This window comes from Aphis gossypii, chromosome 1 (assembly GCF_020184175.1).
Source record: "Aphis gossypii isolate Hap1 chromosome 1, ASM2018417v2, whole genome shotgun sequence".
Classification (NCBI taxonomy): domain Eukaryota; kingdom Metazoa; phylum Arthropoda; class Insecta; order Hemiptera; family Aphididae; genus Aphis; species Aphis gossypii.
In genome coordinates, this window is record NC_065530.1 from 23,620,994 (window position 1) to 23,637,478 (window position 16,485).

Sequence of the window (16,485 nt, forward strand, 5' to 3'; positions counted from 1 at the left end):
GAGATAAATAAAATCGTAGAAAAAAATGTCGTTATATAATTCATAATTTGAATAGTTAAATAGTTAAATAGTTAATAATAACTTTTTTGAAGTATTTAATATTAAAGTACAAAAAATGCGCATGTAATAGTCTATGATGTTTGATAAGAAGCAGTTGTTATCTTTAGAGGAAACGAAGTTTTGAACCTGAATTGTGTTGTGAAATGTATAATCCAGGGAAGGAGTAGCCGTTTAATTTTGCAACATCGGAGCACCGACCTTGCATTAAAGTGGCCTGTTTCAAACAAAAGTATATATTTATATATATATATATTATTTATTAATCATATCTATTAGTTAATGTTAATCGACATTATGTATTTATATTGGTTTCTTACCAAATTCGCTCAAATGAGAAAATAAAGTCCAACCAAAACAAGAAATGATAAGGAGCAGGAAATACGGCAAAGGTGAGGAGGAATTGTTGTTATTATCTGTAATTCTGATAGCAAAGTGTCCAGGGTTCAATTATAAACATTAGCTAGACTCATAACGTAAGAGTAGGCAAATCAGTAACGTATCGACTATCAAGCTACTATTTCTGCCACTTCAACGTCTCGCTCAGGTTAGTTTGTTTAAATACACTTAATACCTAAATATAATACACCTACATTTTTAATTAATACAATTTAGTATTTTATAACGCATATAAAAATTTGTAAATTATAATATTTGACTGTTTTTATTTTAATAATTGATGTAATAACAGGTAATTCAAGTAAAAATTAGAGATATTTTACAAATCGTATGAACATAATATTATACGACTTTAAGTCTCAAAATAAAGCATCGACGTCATTGAAAAGATAATATTTTTTTTTATTTTCATTCGTTCAAACTACTATCGTTAAGTTTAATATTGTACTTAAGTCTTAGTACAGCTTTAACGAACTCTTAATCGAGTTGATCATCACCAATATAGAGACGTATTTCTTTGAATTACAACTTATTGAGTTTCATAATTTTTATTTAACTTTTCATTAAATTGATAATATAATTTACAATAACACTTTTATTGGAAAAATTTAGCTGAAAACATTATTGACTCAAAACCTGATGTTAAAAATACTATTAAACTAAGTACAAATCGGCTAATCTATAGGATCATACTATTAACAAAAACTATTGTCTATTAAATCAATATCACTTCAATTGTATGTGGTAATACATTTTATAGTGACAATAGATATTTTATTTAGTTGGAATTAAAAGTGTTTAAATCCACGAACATAAAATTATGTACATAATATATAATATAATGTAGTTTTATTTTGTACCAACAATATATAATAGTTTATGCAGTATACATGTTATACATTACAAACTCATTAATATGTGAATGCATTTAGTAGACGATGGACACTATTTGGATACAGTACAAACACTGAATTCTAATTGTTAACGAGTTCATGATTTATAACTTAAGTTAATAAACCTTATTTTATTTTATATAAAAATTGATGTTTATTGTGATGGTTTACAAATTAATTTCTGAGTTAATAGTAAATAATTTGTATTATAACAAGTAGGTAGGTGATTCAATATTCAAACGTAACTATAATATGTTTACAAGACGTGTACACTGTATATCGTATTTAAATTTATATCATAAATAAACTAAAACAAAAAAGATTGATGTAGACATAATTTTATTGTCTCATTAAATTTTATGAGTGTTGATTTTGAATTTAAAAAATAATTTAATCGTTACCTATAAAACACTACTGTTGTAATTTATTGTTTTAATTAATTTTTTTAATGAAGTGCATGTTGATTTATTTAAGACTCAGCAGTTATTTATTTTATTTTTTTTTTAAATTAAAAAAAAAAACTTAACTGTGTATAATATTTTACATATTAAATAATTATACGTTTATTTGTTATGTAATTAATTAAGTACCTAGGTATAAAATAACATTAAACATTTAAATAATCGATGATATTATTATGTGCGTATTAGATGTTGAAGTTAATTTTTATTTCTAAAAATATCTTGTACTTAATACGATTATTATATTTATATCTAAAAAAAATATATTTGATGTAAATTGCTTATATATTTATATATAGTTGTATTTGATAACAATCTTGATATTCTTGATTTTTTATTTTTGGCTTTTTATTTTTTTGCGCTTTTTAAAAGTTTCTACGTAATATCAAATAGATAGGTACTGATTATTTTTGCTATTTATTATTGTATACAATTTCTTAAAAAAAGCAAAATGTTAAGAAATTAAAATTTCTTGTTTACAATTAGCTGGAAATTGCTGGAATACTATTCAGGAAATTATTATAGTTGATTTTTTTCCAACTCTTATAAATATAATTACATACTAAAGAAAACAGTTTGTTAGCCTGTCAAGTAGTATGGGACAAGTGTTATAATCTATGACGACAGATTTTGAAAACCGGGAATAACCTTATGTTATTCATTTATTTGTTATTTGAGTTGACAAGTATGATGCTAGAAATCTTAAATATATTATTTTATTATCTTAAAAACATTTTAAACAATTCTGAATTTCATGTAGGGATTTAATTATTATTTTTGAATGTATACGACAACGACGTATCTACTCGTTTTTTAGTATATACGATATGGTATTATTTTGATGAAAACCTAAATTCTAATATAAAATAAATTAATATTATTTAATAATTGACCTTAAACTTAGATACGTATTGTTTAGTATGATAACTTTTAAAGATTATAATATATTTATTTCATTGTATAATAATTTAATTGATAAAATATGGATAATTATTATTATTCAAATTTGTTATGAATAATGTATTTGATATAATATGTAGTCTTTAGTTACTCAATATTACTGCATAACTATTACAAACGGTTTAAATAATATACTATATAAATATTTCAATTTTCGAAATTTATTAAGGTACGATAGTATAATATAACATAATTGTGATTATTATTTTTTCAAATAATAATAAAAAAAAGACATGATTGCTTTATATAGTCAATTTTCCGATTTTGAATGATATTTCTTAATTCATCTATTATATTGTATGGTTATGACAAGACTTCTATAAATATAATTCGATGAAAATAATATAGACAAAATAGAAGGTACTTAAATAAAATTTATGACGCCAATCACATTATTTTAACAAGTTAAAATAAGAGGGGAATTGGATTTTAACAAAAGTAAAAGAATATCCATACATTTAAGTAAATTTATCTTAATAGTAAAATGTACTCGCTAATTATTTATATTATACTTTAATGTATAATTGATAAGTAACATATTTTATTTTTCGTATAGAACACCATGATTTTGGGACGTCAACATCGTAGGCTGGCAGTCATGTATAATAGTATTCGAGTTTGTAGATGCTTGAAAGCATACCCATCCACCATTCGACAATGTGGTGCTAGGAGATCATATAGTCAACTAACTGTAAGTATTTTGACGAATAATGTGTAAAAAATTGCTATCATACTTAATTTATTGTTATTTGGTCATTTCAGAGTATGCAATTGGATCTGAAACGAGCACTACAATCAGCTGATTTGCAATCAGTAAATGGATCTTCGTTTGCGGATAGATCACAATTGAAGTATGCACGACGACTGGTGATAAAATTGGGTAGTGCCGTAATCACGAGAGAAGACGAACACGGAATTGCCCTTGGAAGATTAGCATCAATTGTTGAACAAGTACGTATTGTTGAATGGTTATCTTATGTATAGTTGATGGGAATGTAACTTAACTTATTTTATTAGTAGACGGTATTAAAAACGATACTTGGTGATATGTCATTTTAATTTATGCTAAATTGATTTTAAAGATTAATAAGTATATGGTAAAAAAAAAAATGGTTTTTAATAACGAAGAATGTTGGAAATCAACATAAAGTATTAGTTAAGTTATGGTTGGATTAAATTTAATGTTAATAGTTATGTGGTACATCAAATACAACTAGCATCACGATATTAATTTAAACAATTTATAAGTTTATAAGTATTTGACTTTAAATTTATTAAACAATTATAATTTTTTTTAAAAACTCTTTCACATTTATGTTATTACAATTTAAAAACTTAAATAAATTGAAAGTTATAGTGTGAGTAATTTTGATTTATTTATAACATTTTTTGAACTAATATTTTAAAACATAAACAATTATACTATTATAAAAAAACCGACAAAAGAATTTAAATATTTTCAATTTTGTCAAAAAATTAGAATTAGCCACTCATATTTTTAGTAATTTTTTTTCTTGTAAATGAATGTTTATATGATACATGGAATTATAAAATGCATTTATAGGTAGCCGAGTGTCACCTGGAAGGCCGTGAGTGCATTATGGTTACCAGTGGAGCAGTGGCATTCGGCAAACAAAAGTTAACCCACGAATTATTGATGTCATTAAGTATGCGAGAAACACTATCGGCTAACGACCATGCTAGAAAAGATGTCAGAACATTGCTGAAGGCTAGAGCAGCTGCGGCTGTGGGTCAATCTGGTCTTATGTCTTTGTATGATGCGATGTTTTCACAATACGGTGTTAAGATCGCTCAAGTTTTAGTTACCAAGCCCGATTTTTATAACGACGAGACACGGAAAAATTTATTCAGCACGTTATCAGAACTAATCAGTATGAATATTGTGCCCATTATCAATACAAATGACGCAGTGACACCACCGCCACAGGACGACGACCTCATTAAATCTAAAGGAAAGAAGGTCGGTGAATTATACAATATTATGTTTAAACAATTATTTTAATGCAATAGACATATTAATTAATACTCGTGTTTAGAATATTATGCAGTTATCATTAATGTTTAAATTCGCATTAAACAAGCTATTATTATACTTGATACAATAAAAGCTATTTATATTCAACAATTTTTTTTGTAGGTTATCAGCATTAAGGATAATGACAGTTTGGCCGCTATGTTAGCTGCCGAAGTTAATGCAGACTTACTCATTTTAATGTCAGACGTGGACGGTATCTTTACACGACCACCAAAACAAGAAGGGGCAAAAATGATTTGGACATACAATAGCGATATGGCGGACATAATACAGTTTGGTAAAAAGTCAACTGTTGGTACAGGGGGCATGGATTCCAAGGTGAATTGACTTCATTTAAATGACATTAAAAAAAACTTAATAATAATATAGGCTAAATACAATATTTGATTGTACGTCACTAATATTATTATTAGTTTAATTGGTTCTATTTGCTTATAGTTAAGGGATAACTATATTTTATACGATATTAACTATGCATGGAATAATAATTTGTTTACAATTTAATCTATTCCAAAAGGAAGCCATTTGTCTGTCCATTAAATTTAAACAGTCTATTTGTAAATAATGAGTCACGCGAATTATCATTCCAGGTACAAGCGGCCACATGGGCGTTAAATAGAGGAGTTTCTGTAGTTATCTGTAATGGTATGCAAGAAAAAGCTATTAAGTCTATTATGGTTGGTAGAAAAATTGGAACATTTTTCACTAATGCTCCAACTGCTAATACTACTCCAGTTGAAACACTAGCTGAAAATGGTACGTTGAATTTTTTTCTAATAGCAATATTAAATTTAGATCAAAAACAATATTATTAGTGAATGTATACAATATTAAACTATATATTCGATTATAATCTACATAAAATAGTCAGACAAGTAACGGTTTACCGTTAAATACTAGTGTTCAAGACTTAATTACATGTTATATTGCTTATTGACTTACTCTATCTACATTATTTTTTATGATAAATAATTATCAGAGTAATAAAATGGTCTAATAAAATTATTGAAATACTCTTTGTGCTAATATTAGGTTTATCTAATTACAAACCAAATCATTGAGTGAATATTTTTGTACTAAAGCATTTTATTACACAAACAGTAAACCTTGAGTATATCTATATCTAGGATAATCACGTATCACCTATCAATTTTGAATTTGCTTTCATAGGCATAAAAAATTGTATAGTTTATTCCTTTAAATTCTCATGATTTCTTAGTAATAGATAATACAATTAATTAATTAATGTTCTACAACTATACGTTATAGCTTTGCATTCAAAAATATTGCTTTCATTAATTAGGCGTTATTTGAGCTGTTATATATTAGTAGGTAGCAAAAAATCTAATTATTAACTTACAACAGGTACTTATATTTTAATTTAAAATATTATATTATATAATATAATATGGTATAAAAACAATGTTATCTCATTTGTATTTAAACTGCAAAATTCTAAAAAGTGAACGGGTGATCGGAATATGTGGCATGGGTGGGGGGGGGGGGGTAGATGAATGAAGTGAGTAGAACGTGAAGCTAATTAAATTACATAATATACGTTGGAATGATTTTGTGAAACATAAATATTTATTTTGTTTTATAAATATCACATTATACAATTGCATATTTGAATTATATCAAAATAATATATATTTAATTATTTTTAATTCTGCAGCACGTTATGGGAGTCGTATCTTGCAAAAGTTACCAGCTGTAGATCGTGCAAGTGCAATATATGCATTAGCTGAATTGTTAATAAGTAAACAAGCAGCTATTTTGGATGCCAATGAAAAAGATATAGCAATAGCTACCAAGGAAGGAACAGCTGCTCCTTTGATCAGCCGATTATCTTTGACACCAGCTAAACTTAAGAGCCTGGCCATAGGTAAGATTTACTCGACAGTAAAATATAATAATATAATATGAATTATTTAAATTAATAAATCTTGCCACAGGTCTTAAACAAATTGCCGAAACTAGTCATACAAATGTTGGTAAGGTCTTAAAGAGGACTAAGATTTCAGAAAATTTAAATTTAACTCAAGTCACAGTTCCCATTGGTGTTCTTCTTGTAATTTTTGAATCTCGACCTGACTGTTTGCCTCAGGTAAATATATTTAAAGTTTAAGAATAATAATATTATATCCAATGCGCACGCGCGAGAGAGAAAGAGAGAAATATTATCCATGTCAGTTTTGTTTGTTTTTATTGAAGAAAAATGGAAGATCTACATTAATATTATAACTTGCTTAATTTTGCACAATAAATAAAGTAGATACAATCGACATAAAAGAGTATAATAATACATGTTATGGAGAGAGTATATACTAAGTTACAAAGTTAGAGTGAAAATTAAGATTAATTTCTTGTAAGTTGCTTTTAGCGTTATCAAAAACAGCTTAATGAATTAATTTAATAAATTAAAGCATAAATGCAAGTTGTGATGACATATTATTTATAACAAATGATGATGATTTATAGAAAAAAATGTAATAAAATTCCATATAAATTTATATTGAAAATAAGTTCAGCTAAGTAAAGAAATCTTATTTGATTTTTATTATATTTAAGTTGTTAAACTTTTTCAAAGAAGATTAATTTTATAATAATAATCAAATCAGCTTTTGAGAAACATATTTATTAAAATTTTCTATTTATATCTATGCATATGGTATGAATTGATTCATTAACCAAGTTATTTGCTATATAATATTTATGTTATTTATAAATTCCAAACATACGAGTAGTTGTTCATTATAAGCGATATTTTGGTTGATAGATTTAAGATTTAAAACTAGATTTGAAGTGAAAAAGTTATATTTTTAAAATATATAAAATTGTTTACTCATATTTTTTTTACACTACCAAGCCCTTAAATTTCTATTAGTCATTCTAAATTAATTTAAACATTAAAAAAAAAATAAAAATAATTCAGTTATTACTCAATGGCGAGTTTAGCAGTTTAGCACCACTGTATATTACCTACACAACAATAAGATTATTCGGGTATTATATTTTGTAAACATATTGTTTTTCTCACAAAATAAAATAAAATATGACAGACAAACGATAGAGGAAGATTAATTAATAAAAAGTAACAATCAAAAAGGTCACACATCGATATATAATATATAATATGTATTATTTATATTAGTTTGTATTTTGAATTTTGAATTAAAAGTTTTTCATATTTCAAATAGAATGAATTGATTCGTAATATATTAGATATTCTTTTGTTTTTGAATATATGTATATTGAAATCAATGACATTTTTTTTTTTTATACAATATTTATTTTAAACTAATGCGCCACAAAAATATAACATATATGTGTTATAATATGTAAGTTTTTTAAATGTATTGAATTTTATGAAACTAGTTAAAAGCTTTAGCACACACTGAGTAGGACGATGTATGGGTGCCATGCGTTTAATGGCTAATGTGTACATTTTAGAGTACTGAATAATAATAATAATAATAATAATATATTATATAATGTTGCTACCTCATTTCTGTGTAACACATTGGAATAATGTAAAATGTTATTATGAATGACTTTTGTGGGTCCACAGGTAGCTGCTTTGGCGTTGAGCTCGGCAAATGGACTTTTATTGAAAGGAGGCAAAGAGGCGTCGCATAGTAACAAAGCACTCATGGATGTAGTCAAAGAAGCATTGGCTACGGTCGGTGCCCAGGACGCCATATCGTTGGTAAATTATTCACATTTGTGTTTCTTGACATGTCACTACGGAAAATATGACTAATAGTATACATAAATGGACTTTTGCAAATTCAATAGTAAAATCGAATAATATTGATCAAGTTATTGGCAAAATAGTGGTGTAGGTCACTTATTTCATTATTTTAGTGGGCTTTTTATAATTTAGGTAATTTTGTCCGATGTATTCGAAATGCATTGTTAGTTTATAATTATTACCATACCATACGTATTTTTTTTTTTAAACATTATTGAGTTCGTATACATATACATAATATAACATTAAAAATGATTGGTTAGGTATTATACTTATTAATAGGGTTAGGATTTATATTGCTTTGGATTATTATTGCTTTTGTCAGTTATGTCTATGAATCATATCATGATATAAATGGTTAGTATCTTTATTTTTTATATTTTTGTATAAAAACTTACTTGGACAAGTTGCATATTATTGCATTTTTCGACTATAAAAACTCGAAAAATGCATGTTTTATAGTATATTTCGTTACTTGACGTTTTTATATCACACGATGACGAACAGAGTTTTAACAAATAATATAAAACATAATATTAAGGTTCAAACTATATCAGTTTTAAAAATTTAAAACACTATGTAACTATTTCGCGTAATACATTTGAACAGCATTAATAGTTAAGAAAGCTATTTTATTAATTTTAAAACATATTCATTGTTTTTAGTGTAGTTATATTTTATATTTTTGGTGTAGGTATATAACATTAATTGCATATTTTACAATTTTTTTATTGCATATAAATCCTAGACCTACAACAGTTATAACAAAGTATTGATATACTTATAAACAAATCATAAAAATAGATGTTAAGCATATTATATTTAGTTTTGTTAATTTTGTGTTATACTACATACTCCTATTTGCTTTTAATAGTATATATATTATACTAAATTTTAAAACACATTATAATATTCAGAACATAAAGTAATCTATAGTTTTCTAACACGTCATAATAATCACACTATTTACTTGAAGTATTTGTTAAACACTTATTAATAACTAATAACCTTCAACAAATCAGTCAAACATGAAAGTTTACAAAAACTTGTTTAGTTTGCTTATTTTAAATTTAAGGAATTGAAATTCCACGCACTTAAGTAATGTTTTGAAACTCACAAAACCAAGTTTTGACATTGACATCTTTCAATTCTAAACACAACAAATAATATTTTGAAGTCGATTTGATTTTGTTTTGTTAAAAATAATTACAAGGTTTTTTTATTTAGTTTTTACTTAATATTAATAGTGTAAACTATTTAGAAATCTTATAATGTATATATAAAAATAGATAATGAATAAATTGCAACTAATAATATTATAATCTAGTGGGTCAGCTAAATAAAAGCTTGAAAGATGATTTCAGATTAACAAGTGGGAATAAAAAAAAATGTGCATAGTAATAACGGAGTTTATACTCGTATATTTAAATAAAATTAAATAAAGTTGAATAAAAATAATTCAAAACATAATGTACTTATGTATAATTCCTCAGAATAGCTTAGATTATTTTTGCATATATTATAAATTAATGCATTTGTCATATATTTTAATTAATTTTATAAAACTTTTGCGAAACAAATAAACTATTGTAATAGTTATGAACTTTACTTATGTAATTTAGCTAATTATTTATATGAAATAGGTATCGACCCGAGAAGAAATCAGTGATTTATTATCTATGGAGAATCATATTGATCTTATTATTCCCCGAGGATCTAGCGATTTGGTCCGTAGTATTCAGGATCAAAGTGCACATATACCTGTTTTAGGACACGCTGAAGGAATATGCCACGTATACGTAGATAAGGATGCCAACCTGGAGAAAGCTCTCACTATTAGTAAGTGGATATTTTTATGAAATATTTTATGCTAACAAAAATCATATTCAAATTTAAATTTATACAACTATAGTTCGTGATTCCAAGTGTGATTACCCAGCCGCTTGTAATGCTATGGAAACTCTCCTAATCCACGAAGATTTGTTTGAATCTCCGTTCTTTAATGAAGTCTGTGATATGTTAAAGAGAGAAAATGTAAGTGTAAAATAATAATCTGATCTATATAATTTAATTTATTATAGCATATAATAATTGATAGACATATAATAATATTTTATACATTTCATATAATATTTCATTATATTTAAACTTAATACAAAAATATAATAATAATATCATACGAAATAACATTTTTGATCATAAATATTATAGTAAGATAATTGAGAAAATTTAGTATATTTTACCATACTCAATATTTTAAGTCATTTAAACTAATTTATTTTCTACTATTAATTTTTATATCTATCTACTTTTAATATTTTTTAATATTTGTCTATTTGCTATTTAGTGTATTTCATTTTCTTTAGTATTAGCTACTTATTATTATTTATAGTTCTTGAATTATAATATATATGAAGTAGATTTATTTTGATTATTTTTTTATATCGTATTTTATAAACTCAGAAATAATATAATTTATTAAGTACTTAACGTATACTAACTGTTTAATAAATTATATAAATTCATTAAAATATTTATTTATACTTAAATGAATTATAAACAAAACAATTAATATAGAAAATATAATTTAATATAATATTCAAAAATAAACTGTTTTATTTAACTGTATCTACATACTCAAATTTTGTAAAATACACTAAATATTATAAAACTAATACCTAGGTTGGGTAAAAATGATACATTTTTATAAGATTTATTTTAGAGGTTTATTATATACTATTTTGTTATTTTATAGGTACAACTATTTTCTGGTCCAAAATTATCATCTCGTTTAACTTTTGGGCCTCCTCAAGCGAAATCCTTAAAACATGAATACGGTGAACTGGCTTGTGCTATTGAATTGGTCTCTGGACTGGAGTCTGCTGTTAATCACATACATACGTATGGAAGTGGTCATACAGAAGTTATTATTACTGAAAACAGTATGTTTCAGAATATTTATATAAGCAATTATAAATAGAAAAGATACCAAATGTTTTTTTTTTTTTTATATAATTTAGGCGATGCCGCTACGAAATTCCAAAGAGATGTTGATAGTGCCTGTGTATTCCATAATGCTAGTTCCAGATTTGCGGATGGATTTAGATTTGGTCTGGGTAAGTGCTGTTTTGAATTTCATTATTTTTTGAAAATTAATTTTAATAACTCAAGTATAAACGTAGATAAAACTACTTTAAAACCTAATTTGAATTTAAAGTATGAATTTTTACTATACTAGCTTAACCAAAACTAAGAAATGTATTATTTTCAATTTATGTAAATAGTATTGAAGTTATATAAATGTAAAAATGTTTTATTGTATAACTACAAAATTTAATAATAATTAAATAAACATAAAGCCCGAAGCCACTTATTTCACATTGATGTGGTTAGATTATTTGGTCATTAATAAATTGTCAAAAGCTACTATTAAGTAATACTGTATTTGTTTGATTCGGTGAAAACAAAAGTTAGGCTGATGGACGTTGAAGCGATGATATAGCGAAGTAGATTAAAAAGGGGTTTAGCAGTTCAAATAACATTCCACTGAGGAGAATTTATCAAGCAGTTTCTTTATATTTCTAAAAACGAGTGTGTAAAAAAATCTAGTAAGAACATTTAGGAACATTTTTAAGTAGGTATAAAAGATACAAGATACAAATATAGTACGTTTTAGGGATCCTGAAGCTAGTATAAATCCTATAAGTAGACAATTGAAATGATGACATGTCTCCCAACAGTTAAGTCAGTTTGCTAGCGCCAAAGAAGTATTATAAAAAACAACTAAATGCACGGTTCCAATAGATAAAATTTTAAGGTATATTAAATTCAGTTAGTCCAAACACGTGGTTTATATTTTATTATAGTTATGTTCAGTTTATTAGAAGTTTCAGATCATTTTTTTTAGTGAATTCTTTAATATTTTCACCATCCGTATTTTGAATAATATTTACTATTATGTATAAAAATATGGTATTTTAAATCTTAATTCTTTAATAAAAAGATCTATAAAAGTATTTCTTTTGTTAAATAACTTATACAAACTATGGTAAGCTCCCAAATTGTTGATATTTTAATCTAACCGATGACTAAGACTATTTTGAAACCCACGAGTCATAGGAGTTAATATTATTTATTATTAAAAGTAGGTAGGTATGTTAATAATAAACACCATGAATAAAAATTATAAGCTAAAATTACAGACAAAATGTAAAAATGCAAGTAGGTAAAAATGATTCTTAGCGGAGTCTAGTAGATAGGTACTAGTTGCTACGTCTGTTTTATCATAGATTATATTGCTATAATATAATTTAGTTTACTATTATTATTATTATTATTAACTAAAAATAGACAATAACTTAAAACTAATTTAAATAATAGTTACTAAGTATACTTAAATTATGACATTAATTATGGTATAAAGAGTTTTTTTTTTAAAACTACATCATAACTTAAATTTATTAAATTTAGTTATTTTATTCCATCAACAAAATAATATATATAATATATAAAAATAAGACAATACCATTCGCAAATACAAAATAATATAAAGGAAATACATTTTACTATTTAATTTAAAATTTAATACATATTATAAAAATGAAAGTCAATATTTTATTTAGTTAATAAGTGCAACCTAACCACATGGACAACAATAGTTTGTCAGTACTTACTTATAATTTAGTTCGATTATTAAATACGATTTTTTTAAATTACTTTTTCACTGTGTATAGCAAAAATACTAATCTCTCTAATAAAAATGTTATCTATCTAAAACTATAATAGTGTAAATTAATTAGGCGATTCTTTAGTATTAAGTAGGTAACTTTATTCAAAAGTGTTGAGAATCAAAAAAAAAAAAAAAACAAATACAGTAAAGTAATTGTTTGATAAAATAAATGTTTGAAAATTGCAGTCATCATGAAAATCGGGATTTCATATTTATAGTGTTTTGGCAGATTTAAAAAACAAAACACACTGTATGGAGGATATAACTACCCTGGGACCGATAAAAGTCCCTCGAGAAAATTGAATTTATTATTGCATTTATAAAAATTGGAATATTTTACTTTTTGTGAAATTATTAAGTTTTTTTTTTTTATCTCATTGTCCGTTTTCAATATTTGTATTTTTTTTTTTATATTTTTGAACCCCCCACGGGCCATGGGGTTAAGAATTATTAACAATTCCATAAAATGTATATAAAGCTAAAGTTTTCAAATGTAAATGTATTATGCAGAATAATATATACATTGCATGTGTATTGTACAGTTGTATATTTGTAGACGATGCGTGTAGCTTAGGGATATTTTGTAAACATATAAACGATAAATAAAGCGTTCATAAATCCATCATATGCTATTCAATATAATATTAATATTTATGTCAATACGATACGTTATAGATTGTCTGGAATATCTTGTGTATAGATGTTGTTCAACTATAAAATTTTCAACAAGTAAAAAACAAGTAATTTAATTAAAATATTTTTTAATTTTTATACTTCGTAATTATATAATATCTATTAACTTTAAAAAACCGCTATTTATTGATTTCATAATAAAACTTTAAAAAAATCTTTTATGTTTATAAAAATAAAAAATAATTATTCTAAAACGATTTATAAGACTGACTACGAAGTTATTTTGATTGAAAAAATCTTTTCGCATGGGAAAAAAACCCAGAAGCTACAAATATACTTATAATACAACACATTTAAAAGAATTACAGTTCAAGAGATAGATGAATACTTTATCTGTAAAACATCAGTTTTTTTTATCATAACTACGTTTTAAATATTATATATTTTATTTAAAAAAAGAAGCTTTTATTGAAATTTCCTTAAATAAAATATTATAACACAAGTATTTGTGTTGACAAAAAAAAAAAAAAAAAATACAGCTCTGATATATAACCAAGGTTTTCATTTTTCTTGTGTAAACATTTGGTGTCTCACTGTTTCGACTACTTTACCTACGGCATTTGCGATTCTTTATCAAAATAGTTTCATAATCACGCGAAATAATCTATAATGAGACTGATACAGAGAAACTTGTTTACCTATTCATTAATTTTTTTTTTTTATTATTATTTTGTTCAAATCAGTATAGTATATTAAGCCATAAAATCCCTCAAATAGTAGTTGTAATTTGTATGTAAACGTAGTTAGTTGTTACCGATGATCAAACAATACGTGTTCTTAGAAATAAAACAATATTATAATTAGTGTTCAAGAGTTGTAAAAGTTGTATATTTTTTAAATGCTTTTGATTTATATCAGACTAAGTTGAGAATCCATTCTATTCAATTACAAGTTTAAAAACAATAATTTCATAAACGTATTTCATGAATAAAAATAAATTGAATTTTTCTTAATTTTTAGTATTGTATAATTTTGTTTTTATACATACTTAGTATTTTCAAACAGAAATTACGTTTTTATATTTTCATCTAATAATTTTATATTAAATTATTAACGTAAGTATTATATTTTTCCTAAGATTTTTGAAACAACCAAAAAACCCAATTTATCCATTACTCGACATGATTTTCTTATTACTAGACGTTAAACGCCATGACAATCTAATTCCTATAATCTAAGAGCTAAGGGAATTATATATAGGGCGTATCGTAATATTATTAACCACTTCTACATGTGCACCCACATGTTAATAATGCGTTTCACTTTATTTTATTTTATTACTTTTTCGTTTAAAGTATTAATCTTTTGCTTTTGCTGTTAACTTAGTTATTTGATAAGTTGTGTAAAAACATATTATTATTGATTTAATGAACTTAACCTATTTAAAATCGACTTTCTTGCATATTTTTTGTATTAATTAGTAAAATATTATTAACATTTTAATTTTACTATACTTGTTTAAAATTAAAAAAATATAACTATGAAGGGATTTTGAGTTGAATTCCCCCCCCCCTCAAAAAAAAAGTTAAGAATAAAGTAGATCTATTTTGGTAGAAAACACAGCCGGAATCGACTTTTTTTACTGGTATTATGGTTAAGCTAATTTGATTTTACGTTCAGCAGTCGGACTCTCCTCGAGAGTTATAATATATAATAATATTAACCTAAGTGATTTTTCCTTTTAATTTTAGGCGCCGAAGTGGGAATCAGCACTGCAAGAATACACGCACGCGGTCCTGTAGGTGTCGAAGGACTCCTGACAACCAAGTGGATATTGAACGGTGACGGTCACGCGGCAGCCGAGTTCGCAGAAGGCGGAGGCCGGACATACGTGCACGAACACTTGCCCGTCGACAATTAGCAATCACATATAAACACGACGCGCAAACTGTGCGGGCTCTTTAATGCTATTGCCGCAAAGCTGGCCAAAATGTTTTTCGTCCGAAAACTTTGAAAACCAAACGATTAACCAATTATCATTATTTCACCACAATTGGAATGGTTACCCAATAAATTATTATTATGTTTTACTATTTCAAACATAATATAATACGATATTGTTGTGTATGGTAGCTTATAATATTACTATTATGTTTGTTAGAAATTAGATTTTTTAAACGTTTGCATATGTATATAATAATATAACATAAACTTTCTTAATTGTATTGTATAAGATCTTGTCACAACACAATTTCTGTATTAATTTTATCATTAAATTATTGTCATTTTTAGGTATAAAATGAAGTCAAACGTCGTTTTTTTCTCTAAATCATAATGTTATGATTTTGTTCAATCAATGACGGTATTTTTAACTTAATCTTGGTCGTTCTTATGCACATCTCTGGTTTATTTCAGATTTTAGTGACCTGAGATTTTTGTCTACTTTTTCGTTTTTCGTTTTAATTATTTATTCATAATCGAATTATTATATTTCGAGAAAATTAGATAGTGCATGATTTAGTATTATAATACCGTACCTTAGA

General features: G+C 25.2%; 1 protein-coding gene across 1 annotated transcript; it reads left to right on the forward strand.

Moving 5' to 3' along the window:
- Positions 1 to 439: 439 nt before the first annotated feature.
- Positions 440 to 16,242, forward strand: LOC114124062 (delta-1-pyrroline-5-carboxylate synthase). Its single transcript, XM_027987227.2, has 14 exons — positions 440 to 604; positions 3,327 to 3,461; positions 3,533 to 3,721; positions 4,335 to 4,751; positions 4,929 to 5,144; positions 5,417 to 5,582; positions 6,502 to 6,711; positions 6,782 to 6,933; positions 8,398 to 8,535; positions 10,224 to 10,419; positions 10,493 to 10,614; positions 11,336 to 11,522; positions 11,601 to 11,696; positions 15,694 to 16,242. Exons 2-14 carry the CDS (start codon positions 3,333 to 3,335, stop codon positions 15,861 to 15,863), a joined length of 2,388 nt encoding a protein of 795 aa, XP_027843028.1. The 5' UTR covers positions 440 to 604; positions 3,327 to 3,332; the 3' UTR covers positions 15,864 to 16,242.
- Positions 16,243 to 16,485: the final 243 nt, after the last annotated feature.